The 16,670-nt window shown below is 43.3% G+C and overlaps 1 protein-coding gene across 16 annotated transcripts in view; it reads right to left on the reverse strand.

Moving 5' to 3' along the window:
* DSN1 (DSN1 component of MIS12 kinetochore complex) overlaps positions 1–16,670 on the reverse strand; it is a 304,146-nt gene that overhangs the window by 286,324 nt on the left and 1,152 nt on the right. The window contains exon 1 of one of the 16 annotated variants that reach the window (XM_069231751.1): positions 16,436–16,641. The exons of 12 other annotated variants lie outside the window; for them this stretch is intronic. In XM_069231751.1, coding sequence (XP_069087852.1) covers positions 16,436–16,438 — 3 coding nt within the window. In that variant the 5' untranslated portion in view covers positions 16,439–16,641. Of the gene's footprint in view, positions 1–16,435; positions 16,642–16,670 lie in introns of those variants that run through there. 3 more of the 16 variants (XM_069231753.1, XM_069231752.1, XM_069231757.1) reach the window with 3 other exon arrangements.

Raw genomic sequence — 16,670 nt, forward strand, 5'->3', positions numbered from 1 at the left:
GTGCCTCAGGACACATGTAAGGGCATATATGCATGAGCAGATATGCCCCTGCTACCTGTCTATTTTTAGACACAGTAAATGAGCAGGGAAGCCATATTAAATATGTGTTGGACACTGGTCACTACAGGTTTCCCAGCTACATCATGGCTTCTCTGAACCTAGAGATGTTTAGTATCAAACATCTCAGATTAATAAACCCTCACTGATTCCAGTGAGAGATTTACTAATAAAAGCACACAGTGGCACCTTAGAGGTGCCCACCGAAAGCCTACTACTAGTGTGTTAGCTGACTGCTCCTGACCAGTTCAGCCACGTTAACCAAGTTTCTGAAACCACCCCCCAATCGGAGGTGAGAGTCAGCACTCTTGGGGCCTAGAAACAAAAGCCTGCACTGGGCGGGGGTGTTGGCACCTCCTCCAGGCAGGATAGACATTCCAAGGTGGAAAGCTTCAAAGGCCTGGCCACCTTTGAAATGCGACTCCAAATCTTGAGATGACCAACCCTCCTGTCATGACCCTACTTTTGGCAGCAAAACAGGAGGGAAAATTAGGCAGATTAGGAGGTGTGCCCACTTTAAATCAGTCCCACCCCTAAGGTGGATGAGCTGAAGTGGACACGACTTAAAAAATCCTCAATCTTTGTTTGGAAGGAATTAGGTCACTAGGGTTAGAGTTATGACCACTTCCTAACGGAAGTGGTCATAGAAAGGGTGTAGTCACCCTAAAGGTGGTCAGCCCATTGGCTATCACCTGTCACTCCCTGCAACGCCCCCAAATTGAGTATTTAGGTGGCACCCCTGAACCCTAGAACTCAAATTCCAACAGCCTGCAAAGAAAAGGACAAAGAAGACATGCAGTGCAGAAGAGGAGAAGAAACAGCAGCTGACATGGTACCAACCCCGCCGGGTTGTCTGCACCCCTCGAAGGACTCTGCATCAAAAGATGCCTCGTCCTGCAGCTGAACCTCCAGAAATCTCAGAGGACTGCCTGCCTTCAAAAAAAGACTAAAGTCACTCGTGGGCAGAGGACATTCTCTCCAACCAACTCCAAAGAGCGGACCCTGCTGCATCAGGAACCCCAAAAATCCCAACGCCTCAAGACACCACTGCACCCGCCATCACCGACCCGAGTGGTAGTGGACCTCTGGTGCCAACAGTCCCCCAGCTGTCCAAAGTCTGAGTCCATTGTGGTTTCAACCCTCCTGGACCCCCTGAAGTCACCTGCAGCCACTGCGGGCCCCCTCTCCTGCAGCCTCTGGGGTGAGAGAAACGCAACCCCTTTGCAATGACATCACCCGTCAGCAGCCAAAGTTAATGTGGACCCTTGGTGTCAATGACACCCACCCCCCAGCTCTCCTTCGCTAGAGTTCACTGTGGTTTCACCCCTTCTGGACTCCCCGATGACAGCTGCAGCCTCAGACCACAGGACCCTCCCCCACCCCCCACCCCCCCCCAACCGGGAGTGTCCCTGGACAAGGAAACCCAATGCCAAAGGACACCCTGTATCAGTCATTCCTGGGACTTGGAGAAGAGGACCAAAGGTGCACCTATGTCTCTGAGCACCCCACGTTTGTAACCTACCTGTTTGTGGTCCCTGACTGGCCCCCCCAGCCAGAGCCTAAATCCACGGAGACCAATCCTCAATGCAATACATTGGGCACCTGATGCACACTGCACCTAGCTGCCCCCGTTCTGCCCGGAGTGACCTGTTGGTGTGGCCCTGACCCTTGCCCTGTACTTACCTTGGGTCTACAAGATTGGTCCCATGAGTCGTCAACAAGTACTTGTTTGCTGTTTTTCTACCATAGGTTAACAATGAAGATTTCTGAAATTGCAGTCAATTTTTTAAACTAAAAAGTATTTATGCTTAAAAACGTATGCACCTTATGAAGAGGTTCTTGGGTTTAAAGTATATATACAAAGAAGTGTTATTTTTCTAAATTGGTCTTGGATATATTCTTTGAGTGTGTGCCTCATTTATTGCCACTGTGAGAATAACAAATGGTTAGAACGAACCTCAGATAAGCCAAACTGCTCGCCCACACCAAAAAAATTGAGCATTAGTCCTATCTACTTTTGCCTCCGCAAGCCAATTGGGGATCCACTGGGCTTCTCCGGGCGGTGTACTTTTTTGTTAGTGCACCATATATTGAGCCATCTTTATATACCTGGCACCTGTTCTTACTTGTGTCAATACAAAAGTTGAGAAGCTAAGGGTAGTCAGATAGGGAAAAGAAAAAGTGAGAAAATGCAGGATGTAAACATGGACATGTCTTCTGGAAAATGAACGATGAAAGGTTGACCTTGCCAAATTTACTTTTACTACAAATGGTGAGATTGTTTCATGGGCCTACACATGTGGAAACAAATGGGATGATTAATACATTTTATTGCTACTGGTTCAATCCTCCTTTTAGGAAAAGTGCAGAAAGAAATTGTCAGAGGTGTACAGTTTCAGAAAAAACGTTGGAAAGATAACTTTTGTACTCATAAGTCATCCGAAAAAAGCACGTGGTCCTTTCACAGGACTGCAGGTCCATTTTGTGGAAATGCCAACAGGTAATAATCTAAAATACATCTCAGAAGTGGTGCACATGTTTGAGGGTTGAGGCATCTCCAACAAAGATGTGTGATGCATGGACAGTTGCAAATTATTTCTCAGAGTTGATCCGTAGGCATGGAATGCCACTGACTAGGTATGTCATCTGCATCCCTTCTCAGTATTACAGATGATTTTAAAAAGAGTATTGTACCATTCAAATCCATACAAATACAGAATCGGAAGTAAAATGCCCGACCACACGCGTGTTACCACTAGTTCATGCAGGTGATGCATAGTAATCGTACATTTTAGTTTAACCTCTCCATTTGTCTCAGCATATCAATTCTATTAAAATAACCTTTATCAATCCCAAATGTTAATGCGTGCACTTGTAGCCACAATTAATGAAGTATAACTCCTCCCACAACTTAGCAACCCAGGAGCTACTATTCTATTGCCTTTGGTGTACTTCAGCTTAACATAATGTAATTTCATTTGTCCCTGGGCCTGTTAATATACCTAAATTGTCAGGAGAGCATAGAGTAGGGAGACCCCTACTATCTGGCCATTTACTATTCTCATGCTTATTGAGTGTTGCATTGTGTTTTAGGTCAAACATGGCTGTCGGACTAGGAAGATGCATTTCAACCAGCAAAGAAACCATTACTACCCAATGTACATTGTTGTTTATTGGTTTCAATGTGTCCAAGGGCGTCTATCTTCATCTCGGCTTCTTTGCACTCTCTGACTAATCTCTTCCAACCATCTAATATGGGTACCTTGAGCAACCTTCACGGTAAAAAAACTCTTTCAAATGCAGCTCAAAATTCTTCTGTCCTCCAGGCTGCAAACATAGGGGTGACTTCTATTTATAGTAATGTTTTGTCTGAAAAGGATTAGGTCAATACATTTCCTACCCACCAGTGCGGTTTTGGGCCTAGGGATCACAAATCTCAACATTCTGCAGGTTTTTCCATCCAGTTGTGCCGGTCACGTTAATCAGTACAGTGGCCTAGTTAGTTTGTATCTTGGGACACTCCCACGCATTAAGGTGAAATTTCACTTTGTCATCTAGAGCATATAGTATACTGAACTGTATGTATTTAAACTGGATGTTGTGAGACACCTTATGAGGGAACGCTAAGGCACCATGGCATTCCTTATTATTAAAGCTTCACCCTACTGTTTCCCCATTTGTCCCTGAGGAGATGCAGGGACATACCTGTGTGTTCCAGTAGGGATTTATAATGCCATATAATCAACCTGCGGCCGCTACCTATTAAGGTATATCGTCTGCAACATAGCATTTGTTGAGGTGGGGAGGAATCTAGGAGATTAGAGTTCTAGTTTTGCTTAATGGTGTGTTGAATCCGGATTATCTAGTTGGGGTAAATGGGTGTTAGAAGCAATTGTTATCTCACTAGGTGCAGTACTGATAGTTGTATTAAGTGTTTATCTGACGTTTAAATTTGGTGGAGTTACATTTTAACACGTTTGAAAAGGAAGTTCAGAGGCAAGAAGAGTCAAAAAAGAAACTGAACTGGGTCAGAGCAAAGCTGAAGAATGGGATATATTCAAAGTTAAATCCGAAAGAGTTTAGAAAGGACAGATAAGATATGGTGAAATTGTGATGGTGTAATAATGTCCAATTAGCAGAGAGAGGGATTTAGAAATCTTACTAACAAATTAGAAATGTATAGGACATCATTTTGTTTTTGCTAAAATAGCAGGCCTTAAACATGCATATATTTCTGTCGCTGTAGAATAGAAAAGGAATAAGAACTATGTGAAATTGCCTGTTGTGGTTCTGGTGTATCTTTCCCTGGCTAATAGAAGTAACATTACAAGGTCGAAGTCCGCAGAGCATTTTGGAAGAAGTGCAAAAGTTTCCATATTGTTATATTTTAATTGTGCTTCCTTTGCATCCAGAAGAAAATGGAAAAATGTTGCGCAAAAAAAATGGATTCACAAACTATATTTTGAAGTTATTTTCTATTTTGGAGAATTTTACATGAAAGGAATAAATGCCTGACAGAAAGTCATACTGTGGTATATTTATATTTTAGAAAGAACAAGTGTCAGGACAGAAAGCACTGGGAATGATTTCATTTTCACGTAACAATATTGACGTTGCTTCTTGTTGCTGACAGAACGTTATGTATTAATAATATTTTTGTTCTGCATACATAGATTGTTCATAATCCTATCAGAAGATTTATATTTATTGGCAAGTAACTCACTTTGGTGTTGTCGTGCAGTGCACTCTAATCCTCAGTATATTCATTTGACTATGTTCTATTGATTTGGCCTGTAAATTGTTCTGTATGTAATTTATGTGCAGTGAGAATAATAATGTACTGATGATTTATACTAATATTTGCTAGTTACATGACTACTGTGATGTTGACCAAATAAAACAATCTAATACTTTGAAAAGACCAAGTGAGCGCCTTTGGGGTAATTCTTCGTTGTGGAGTTTTTGAGACTACTTTGATTCGCTGTGAATCAACACTTCTTGGAGGAACAGAAGTACTAATATAGACATTACTAAATTATTTATGAGACTTGACATACTCAACACAGAGACCTGCAACAAGGAACTACAGAGCATGGGGCAGAATAACTGGCAGCATAAAAGGGGTACTGTCTTGTGAAAACACTAGGGCAGGCCGACCAAGATTGTATTTCAGAGTAGCATTTGGGGTAGCCATGTCAGGCGGAATGCTGCTTCCCACAAAGTGAACCCTTCAAGTCACTAAACTAATCTGAGCTCAACCCCCTGGTAGCTATGGCACAGAGCAGACAGGCTTATCTAGGGCATTGTGAAAAGAAGGTATTCAATACCAATGCAGTGATAAAGTCGAAATACAAAACAATAAAACACCACAAACCAAACAAATTGAGTAAAATTTTATAAACAAACTGACACCAAAATAACAAAAATCCAATAAGGAAACCGGAGATATGAATTGTTTAAGCTATGAGTAGAAATAGCACCAATGATAGACAGTGGTTGCGGTAGACCAGAAATCCAGGCAATTTGAGGCTGGCAAATACACCAACCATGTTTGTCCTAGTCAAATGTTTTACCCTCTGACTTAAGGCTCAATATGTATTTGACAGGAAGCCAACATAATAATCCACCTGCCACATTTAGAAGCGGGTTCATATTTGGTTTAACCACAGTGGAGTCTTGTCTCTGCCCTAATTAAACCCCTCTGACAGTCCTGTAGAGCAAGGGCCGTCAAATCTAATTTTATCCACCAAATTTAGATGGGCCGAATAAGACGGCAGTTTTTGCTGCCTGTCACTGCCACGGAAACACTGATAGTAAACTGCTAAATGCTCCCCTCTCCATGAGAGAGGACCCCATTGGCAAAGGAAGCATTTTCTTTATTTTCAAATGGAGAAGGAAGCATTTTCTTTATTTATTCAGCTTTGGAATTTTCTTTTAGAAAATAAAAAAAGTAAACATTTTGGTGCAGGACTCCGTCCTGTTGACGGAGCCATGCAACAAACTACAAAAAGTATTGACAGGAACTGCTGTGACAGCCGTTCCTGCAATGCTTTAATGACCGCCTGCTTAGCAGTCATTTTCTAAATCAGGTGGACAGTATATCCGAAAGAGTGATGAAGTAATTTACTCTGGCCCAAATATTATAAATCTGGTACTTAGTCTTTTAGGTCCCTATCCATCACAACAGTACACTTCTAAAGCCCCCCAGGACCTCAGGGGAGGCACTTAGAGACTCACAGGATGTCAGATGGAGGCCAACAGTAGGGTCAAGTCCAGGTCCAATTGCCACTAGTCATCTGGGTCCTTTCAGGAAAATGCCTCTTGGAGCTTGTTGTTGCTATATAGCCACACAGGAGGTCAGCCATCTGACCCTTGGAGTCCCCTTTTTTGTCCTAGTTATGAGAGGGAGAAGGTCAAGTTCATCAGGCTCCTCTCAGGGCACAGACAGCAGGTCCAGTCCACCTGTGATCATCATGTCCAGAAGATTTTCTGCAGTGGGTGCCTAGAGGTGCCAAATTTATGTCTGGAATCTGCTAAGGGTGTGGTGGGACTCATGTGCATACCCTAATCAGTGGGGTAAAAGTACCCAGGGCCAACCCAAACTACTTTTTCAGTAGTTCTGGTTTGCCTTAGTGCAAGCAGGCCCAAAATGTCAAGCACTATGGTCATTCTAATGTCCTTGCACATCTAACACTAACAGGAAGGCACTGTTGCACAACAAACCCAGAGACAGAAGTCTGGTAGGGCAAATGCAAGATCTTCCAGAACCAAACAGTGACTATACAAGAAATGTTTTAGAATCCTGTTCTCTCTCCTTCAAGGCCACCCCAAGTACTATTTGTAGCTCAACAGACCTGTCAAGCAAGATTTGACACTGTGCTGTCAAAAGGATGCCTACAGCTTCCACGCTGCACATTCTGTGGAGTTCAAAGCAGTCATCTCCGCACATTCAGGTCAACCTATTGCTTGCTCCTGGGAGGCATTTCACATATTTTTTTTCACACTTATTCAAAGCTGAGCACAGGCTGAAAGTTGGGAGAGAATTAAGCTAAATAGCCTTCTGACAGTTCAGGCAGGTAAAGGGTAAGTTTTGAAAAGCTACTTTCTACTTTTCCTTAATATTTATCAGAAATTCAACTTCACCATTGAACTGGACTTTAAATAACTATTAGAATTAGTGGTTGAAATATTTTTCTAGCTGGTCCCTTTACCGAAATACAATATTAGCATTTATGGTTGCTTCCCATTATTTTTCTATGGCAGGCCAGCCCCCCCTTTCTAATGTGAAAATATCTTTTGGGTGCTAGTCACTGTAAGGAAATGTTAACTTTAAATTTCTACAAGTCCAACTTTAAAACACCATGTACCCTGTCTACATAGGGGTGAGGACTTAATATTTCAAATGAAGTTTTTTACCTGTAAAAAGCTTTATTTTGACAGGTTGAAATTCATGTTTTGCACTGTTAGGCAACAACGGGGGGCCCGAAGGCACGTTTGCACTGCTACTGTAGTCAATATCACAACAGGTGCTGCAGTCCACTAGTATAATTACTTTCTAGGCCCTGGGTACATTTTCCACCGTATATTAGAGGCTTACAGCCAAGCTGAATATACCAATTAAGGGTATGTCAAATAGACCATGATTAAAGGGAGCATAGGAACCATAGTACTACTTAGCAGGGGTAAAGTGCAAAGTTCTAAAGGCAGCAAACCAGACATGGCAAGGGGGAAGGAGGGGCAAAAGATGGTAACTTCCTATAAAGAGGAAGGAAGAGAAGAGGAAGAACAAGTAGTAATAGTACAGTGGGAATTCATGTCATCAGAGAGATGTAATTTTGATTCTCATTTCAGCATTCAACCAGCTGGCTCAGTTTCTCTATCACCGAGATTGTCCATGTTGGCTGCATATTATTCTTAAGAGTTAACTCCAGGATCGGAGGATTCCTGTTGTATACAACTCACACGGATAACGTTGAACACTACAAAAAAAAACATAAGCAGCTGTATGTCATGATGATGCTGTCTCACCATGCAGTGACAATAGATGCCTTGATGTCTGTGACCAGCTACAGAAAGCTTAAGTCACCCTTTCAAATGCCTCTCCTTGGCAACGACAAAAAGGCTGGGCTCACCATACCTTGCTGGCACACAATCTTACATTTTTTGCTTTCTGGCTGAATCATGAGGTCATGCTTTCAAATGTAGCTGTGAAATGGCTCCTCTGTGAAGTCAGTTATCTTGCTTCTGTTTAGTTGCCTGAATATGTGTACTGATGATGAGGCATCATTTATACGATGTAGGTGTATGAAACAGGACTTCTCTTTGCAGATATCTCCCCACTTTTTGCCCCCATTAGAACTACTGGATGCCGGTTTTCGACTCTGACAGTGCACTGAAGCCTGCCAACCAAGCTCCTGTGCCAGTGTTCTTTCCCCTAAAAACGAAATACCCAATTCTGTATGACTGGCACACACTTTAGCACCACATGTAAGTCCCTAGTAAATGGTACCCCAGGGACCCACGACATGGGTACTAAATAAGGGCCCTAAGGGCTGCAGTATGTATTACGCCACCCTAAGTGCCCCATACAGATCACATGCAGACTGCCATTGCAGAATGTGTGAAATGATGCAAACCATTTTGAGAACACAACATTGTACACACCCTGTGTGCAATGCCCAAATACACTTGCAGGGTGCATTATAATACAAGTGAGGGCATATCTGCGCAAGCAGATTCGCCCTTGTGATGCTTAGTTCTATTACTAGATATTGCAAATGACCAGGTAAGTCATCTTGAGGTACTGACTGGGCACTGGTCATTACGAGTTATCAAGCTCCATAATGGCTTTACTGAAACGTAGGGTGTTTGGTATCAAACACCTCATCTTACTAAACCCATACTGATGCCAGTATAGGATTTATTATGACATGCATCCGGATGCCTGCTGAAACCTACTAATCATTTAGAATGATGGCTTACTGGGACCGACCAGTCTGCCACAACAGACAAGTTTCTGATCCCCTGTTGGTGAGAGCCTGCGCTCTCAGGAGGCAGAAACAGGGCTTGAAAAATCCACTCGACCACTCGCATTGGTGAGTCTTATTTGACCAGGTCGAGCTATTTTTAATACTTACTCATCCCTTCTGGCGAGTTTACACTGATCTGTTCAGTTGAAAAGTAGAGGGGCAATAAAAGATGCCATTAAATCTTGTTCTTATGTCACATTAGCTTTGTGTTTATGGACAGAGGTCAAAAGTCAGTTTTTCTTACAATTAAATTTCCTTCTGCCTGCAGAGTTCCAGGACTTTGTAAGGTGTACTGTGTGACCTGCTGCTTAGAATGTAAAATAAAAGGATATGGGGTGTCAGGTTTTTCCTAACACACACCATTTAAATGACTAAATCAACAGTGCAAACATTTTAAAATATATTTCAGTAGTTGTGAAAGCCCTTTTTTATATTTCTGTGTGATGAAAAATATTTTAATAGGGGGAAAACAATTCAGAATACTTTGTGTTGATGTGCAAAGGATATGTTTTCTAAAACCCAATTTTCACAGACTGTTAATACACTATATAGTTTTATTAGTAAAGCTGCAAGTTACTGGAGAGGTTTTTGGACCTTCCTTACTGTGTGCAGATGACAATATGCTACCACATCATAGTTTAGTAATATATTTATTAAAATTGAGTGTTTAAACAAACTGAGAAACACTCCTGCCCTGATGGCAACGTTGTTAGTAACTAAAATAAGTCCTACGTTATGTAGGATCGACCTCATGGGTATGTGGGCTAGATTCTTGTGATGCATGCAGCAAACTTTAGTCTACTTAATCAAACAAAATAGGTTTTTTGTTCTGTAGAAATGCTGAGCTCACATATGTGCAGGTGCAATCATATGTGAGAATTAAGAAAAAGGTGACTCTGTAAACTATTTGCCTAGGATCACACAATTTGAGACCCATTTACGGGTCAAGTACATTAGTTAGGTCGAGTAGTTTATTTAAGTTACTCGACCTGCAGGTCAAGTAAAAATTGTATGATTTTTCGATCCCTGAGAAACAATGTATGGTCTGGGGGAAGGTGTTATCACCTTCTCCAGCAGGACGGCTAGTAAACCAGCATACCAAGGCCAGGGGGCTTCAAAGTCTCTGCTGCCTTTAATATGTGACCCTGTCTTCCTACAGACCTAGGGAATGCCACATCTTGCCCTGAGGCCACTTTGGCACCAAAACAGATTGGAAATTAGCTATGCAACAGGGATGTTGCACCACCAGACCAGTCACACTCCTAAGGTGGGCTCCCATATGTGCGCCATGAAAAACGGGTTCTACCATCTTATTTTTGGCGGAACTAGGACTTCTGGGACAGTGTTATGTTCACTCCCCACAGGAAGTTGTCATATAGGGAGTGTAGTCACCCAGGCGTAAGTACCCCGCTGACTACTACTCTACACCCTAAATTCTGTATTTAGGTAACGCTTTGACACTAGAGATTCAGATTCAACTTCCTGGGAACTGAAGAGGACAAAAGAAGAGCAGTCACTGTGAGAACTTAGGACGGACCACAAACTTGGTGCAAAACCCTGCCTAACTGCTGGAACCTCAATAACTGCGGAGTCCCCCCTCACCCAAAAGCTGTGCATCTGCCTAGAGCCTTGGAGGACTGCTCAGTGCTTTGACGACCAGTTAGCGTCTCCCTGGGGAGGAGGAGCCATCCCCATGCAGCCGCAGATACCGACAAGCATCTGGCGGGGTCCGCCAAGTTACTGTCCATTGGGCTCACTAAGGGAGCAGCATTCTAAAAAGAGGACTTTGTCACTCTAGGAGGTCATATCCATCTCCCTACCAAGTTTGGAGCACCATGACCTCCAGGTGCCACCCGGCACGAATACCCTGGTACCCGAGCTTGTGCCGCTACCAAGGCTTAAGTGTTCAGCCCGGACACCAACATAGCCACGATAGACCTACTAACGGGGATGTCAGCATCACTGAGGCCATCATCGAAAGTGCCCCGGTTGTCCGGTTTTGTCCCCATCTCTAAGTTGATCTAAAAAGTGCAAGCCTCCAACGCAGGTGACCCTCTGGACAAAACACTTCTGCACCCGAGCCCCACAGCCTGGGTTTGAGCCTGCAAACGGTGACCCTTGCTCCAGAGACCCTGAAGAGCCGAGTCCCCTTTTGGGTTCAGCCGGACTGGTCACCCAGGCCCCACTTGCAGCCCTTTTCTGTTACAGATTTTCCCTATTGACTTGAGCTGTAGTGAATGAGGCTACCCTTGTGATCAGCACCTCTGCAACCAGGCACACCAGGGAAGCTAACCTGAAATCGCTGGTGGATTTAAAGATCCTGGCCCCTACTTACCTTAGGTGCAGATTATCAAACCTGTAAGTCGTTTGCAAGTGACCCTGTGCAGTGTACTATTTCCCCATAGGATAATATTGCAGGCGTTTGAGGCTCATGCCTCAAATCTGACAGCTGTATTTACTGTAGTTTTAAATATTGCTAGCCTCAAAGTACTTACCTGATCTTGATGTCTAAATCAATATACAAATCTATGTTATTTTTCTAAACTGGTCACGTTTCTTCTTGAGTGTGTGTCTCATTTATGGACTCTATCGCCTCTGATAAGCCCAAACTCCTCATCCACACTACTCCAAAAAGAGCATTTGGGATTATTAATGTAAGGCCTGTAAACCAATAAGGGTCAACTGGACTATCTGCATGCTATACCCCTACACTGGTACACTACTTAGGCATCACACTACAGTGGGTTGTCACTGCTGTCACATACTGTTCGACTGAGTCTTAGAAAGGTAGGGTGTAATCTTGATGACCTGGAGTGATTCCATTAGTATTACTAGGGAGCACTCCAAAATATCATTGACCTGCGGCTGCAATTAAGTTACTTTCTGATGGATGCAGCTTAAACATGCAAGAACATTTTTGAATTCTTCCCTCAAAATGGGGGACCACTGTGGGACTTGTTTGTGGACAAGATTTAGAAGTATAAATACTTTATTCGGCACATGTATGATTACTTCTATTGCAAAGTTTGACACAGCCATTACATCATGATAAGAAAATACACATTTATTATAAATAGCAGGTGCTGTTGTGTGGAAATAAATCCCAAAAAGTTAATTTTAGTTTCTTTCCAGACACCTTTCAGTAGTGTAGAGGTTTGCAGGAGTACTGTGTTTCTCCATAGTCTGACAGACATGACACTTCTCACTGTCTTCTCCTCAAGTTCATCAAGAAACTAGAAATATACGTTTGGGCCAGCATTCGCTTAACGATCGCTATGCCCCTGTGGACCCACTTCAACCATTCCGCAACTTTGTTTGGAAGGGAGCATGGAACGACCAAGGGGATTCCTTGCAGTCGAAGTCCACTGTGATACCCCACCAGCTCATTATGGACATGTGGAAAAGCCTTGAGATTATTTATTGGTTGCAAATGTGGTATGCGTTCCAGGTCTCTCCATTTTTCAGTGTCAAAGATCGGCCACAGCTTGTAGGGTTGGGTCACCTAGCGATCCTTAGATGATTTTTTGTTTAGCACACACCAGCATGCGTGTCTGATGACATAACACATGTACTCTTCTGCAATCAATGGCTTGGTGTCCCAAGTAGCATGAGGAAAACTGGAAACAAAAATCAGCTGGAGTTTGACAAATTATTTTTAACATATAATCATGCAGTTGAACCTGAACCTAAAATGTATATTCCCAAAGCATTGTGGCTTTTGAATTATGAAAAATGGTAAGCAGAACGGATGGTAAGTAACCACGCTCTTTGACTTTCAGTAAACAAAGAGGAAAAATGCACATATGCCCCCATTTCTACAAGTATTTCCTTTTCAGATGCCAAGTAACAAGCAAACCAAAAAAATAGGGAGGCCCTGCTGCTAACTTTTGCTTCCGAGTTATCCTCTATGCCTGTGACTGAAACAAACAATATCAGACTAGACTTCAAGAATTGGGTCCAAAACAAGAGAGTATTTTGAGTAATTAGATGCAGGGCCACCGGAGGAGAGCTATATAAAAAGTAAAAATGGTGGATTACAAAATGCAGGCATTGTTGAGGTAACCTCTTCAGTACACAATGTTTTTCAAACAAAGCCGTGCAGTCATCTCTCCTGTTCTCTCAAGAGACAAAAGGCAGATAATGTCACCACTTCGGGCCAGAAAATAAGTGGAAGCAGGTGAGAAAGAAAAAAGCAAGAAACACACAAACACTTGAGAACGCAAAGAGGGCACCGGGCAAAAAACAAGAAAGGTAGCCAGCATATGATGACTGGGCACAAACTGGACAAGACTTTGGTGAACAATCAACATGCAATGTTGCTAAGCACTGACTGAAAGGAACCCTTGCCACTAATGTTGCCACTGCCACCCATGCTCTGGAATAGGAAGTGTAAGAAAAGAGTTGACAATAATGCACAAGGAATGTTTCTGTTAAAAATATAACAAAGGGCTTTGCAGAATCCAATGTGGCCTAATCACAAGGAGATGGGCCCTTGAAAATAGATGGTAGATTGTACAGAGACAGCAGTGGAGACTCTTGCCTCATTCTTAATGCCGAGCTTCTCATCCTCGAAGGACAACATATTTCTGGCCAGGTGAAAAGTGTGCGTCAGTCAACACGAAAAGGCAGGTGAAAATAAGGCAGCACACTCAAGACAAAAGTCACTTTGTTGCCAGCTCAGAGACTGACACAACTAATTCCAGCTAAACAAGGAATTCGAAGAACCAAACAGTTTATTAGGGTGATCAGAGTGTTCAAAGAAGAATGACCCCAGTCATGCTATGCCAGCACAGATATGCGAGTAGCTCGTTACAAGAACTCCCATGCAGTGGAACTAGTCTCTCTATCACAGTTAGTGCATTTCTGCCCTGTCCCTTCCTATACCAGGGGGAAAGCTTCAAAAGCATCAAGTGACAGACATATTCAGGAGAATATTGAGCCAGTACCCCGTCGTAGAATAAGGAGGATTTTTTAATTAAAAAAAGTCTGTAGCGTAATTGACAGAAATGGGGATGGCATTGTGAGGGAGGAGATGTGGCCTAATGGCCAGAACTGCCAACTCTGGAAATTGGGAACCACTCTGGAACTTGAGACACAGACTCGAATCCTAGCAAGGGCTTACCATCCTGTGAGTCTGGGAAAACCACCTACTCTCCCTGTGTCTACAAATTAATATAAAATAATCATACCTTGTGTAATGTAATTTGTTGTGCATGCAAAGCACTGCAATGCCCTTGGGCTAACTTCTTTTTATAGCAAACTGCAAAAAGGGTAATTATTTTGCAAAGCTAGAAAATTGTTTGTTTAGTTATATCAATTTTTAGGGTGTAGCCCGAGATAGGCTGTGCTAGCGAATTATTTTTGCTTGTAAGCAGGAAAGGCCTTGGTGCCTGCCTGTTGCTTTCCACTTGCTGGCTTGCCTGGCAATCTGCTTTACAGCCTCGTAATTGATCACTGCGGACGTCATAATTTCCAATCCTGTCCGTGAAGAGACCAAGCACTGATCGATTCAACTTAATCAGTGCCCGTCTGCTGGTCCTGGTGCAATTGAGGTACTATTTTGTTCTTTTTAACTTCTACTGCCCTTCAAACAGAAGGCACATGACTGGCAAAAATGTGCCCAGCCGGACAAACAAAACTGTAACATTTTATTTTCTATAGTTAACTGTTTCCCTTTGGTTCCCCATGTCTTCTTTTCTCACTTTGCACTCATGGTTTATATTGTATTTGCTTGTAGCGGCTGTTCTCAGAAGATGACAATTATCTTGTTCTAAATATCCACCCTATGCCACCCCAGCCTAATCCAAACCACTCAACCCAATCCAATAAACGCCAATCTGCACAACTTCAATCCAAATCAAATCTGCCACATGCCACGCCAAAACAAGACAACCTGCCGCACTCCACGCAAAAACAATCTGCACCACTCCGGTCTGCCCCTCTCAAATCCAAGGCATTCAGCCTCAATCCAATCTGCCATCCCCAATCCAAACCAATCTGCCCCACTCGAATCTAAAACAATCTGCCCCACTCGAATCTAAAACAATCTGCCCCACTCGAATCTAAAACAATCTGCCCCACTCGAATCTAAAACAATCTGCCCCACTCGAATCTAAAACAATCTGCCCCACTCTAATCTAAAACAATCTGCCCCACTCGAATCTAAAACAATCTGCCCACTCGAATCTAAAACAATCTGCCCACTCAAGTCTGTCCCACCCCAATCCAAAACAATTTGCCCCACTTCAACCAGCCCCACTTTTATGCAAAACTTTCAACCCAACTCCAATCTGCCCCACTCCAATCAAAAACAGTTTGCCTCCCTCCAATACACCTCTCCATAATCTAATCCACCCTACTCCATCCCACTCCAATGCACCACAACCCACACCACTCTAATCCAATCTACCTCACCGTAATCCTATCCACCGTACAACACCCCAATCCACCCCATTCTAATCCACCACAATCACCCTATTCCAAGCCAACGCAATCTGCCCCACTCCAATTCAAAACAATCTATTCCACTCCAATCTGGCCCACTCCAATCAACAACAATCTGCCCCTGTTCAATCCAAAACAATCTGCTGCACTCCAATCGAAAAAATCTGCCCCGCTCCAATCTGCCCCTCTACAATCCAAACCAATATGTCCCACTCCAATCCAAAACAATCTGCCTTAAACCAGCCTCCCCTAATTCAATCCAAAAGTCTTTCACAATCCAATCGACCCCATCCCAATCCATCACTATCCATGCCTCCCCGGTCCACCCCAGTCCAGTCCAATCCAACCCATTCTATTACAACTCGGCCCACTCCAATTCGCTCGACCCCACAGCAACCCAATCCACCCACCCAAGCCATCCCACGCCAATCCAATCCACCTTACTCCACCCTAATCCAGTCCAATCCAACCCACCTTAATCAACCCAACTCCAAACCATCCTAATCCACCCACTCCAATCCACACACTACTTCCATCCACAATGCTCCAATCTACCCCCAATCAAATCTACTGCAATCCAAGAAAACCACCACACTCCATGAAAATATCCACATCACAATCCACCTCACCCACACTGAATCCACCGCACCCCAATCATGTCAAACCAGTCCAAGATACTAATCCAATTCACATCCCCCCTCAATTCAATCCACCCCATACCAATCCAATCCACCCACTCTACTCCAATCCACTCCCCCCACTGCAATCCAATCCTGTCCACCACACTACACTCCAATCCACCCCACTCCAGTTTAATCCACTCTATCTATTCCACCCCACGATACAGGAATGCGTAGACATATATAGGTAAAAAGTGAAAATACATGACCAGAACGAACACTCAGCATCGTTGGGTAAAAATTAAAAACGTGCTAAAAGTGACCCTCTTCATATCGGATCACTGGATAGCATCCATATTTACAACACTCGACCGTCGTTGTCATCTCACTTTACCAGTAGTAAATAATTTTCTGACATGTGAAGGCGCGCATTCCTACGTCATCAAACCGCGACAAGAGGTGGGGGTGAAATCGGACCTTCTTTCTTAACCTATATCTCTATTCCGCCTCAAGTCACGTT

Source organism: Pleurodeles waltl, chromosome 4_2 (assembly GCF_031143425.1).
Source record: "Pleurodeles waltl isolate 20211129_DDA chromosome 4_2, aPleWal1.hap1.20221129, whole genome shotgun sequence".
Lineage (NCBI taxonomy): Eukaryota > Metazoa > Chordata > Amphibia > Caudata > Salamandridae > Pleurodeles > Pleurodeles waltl.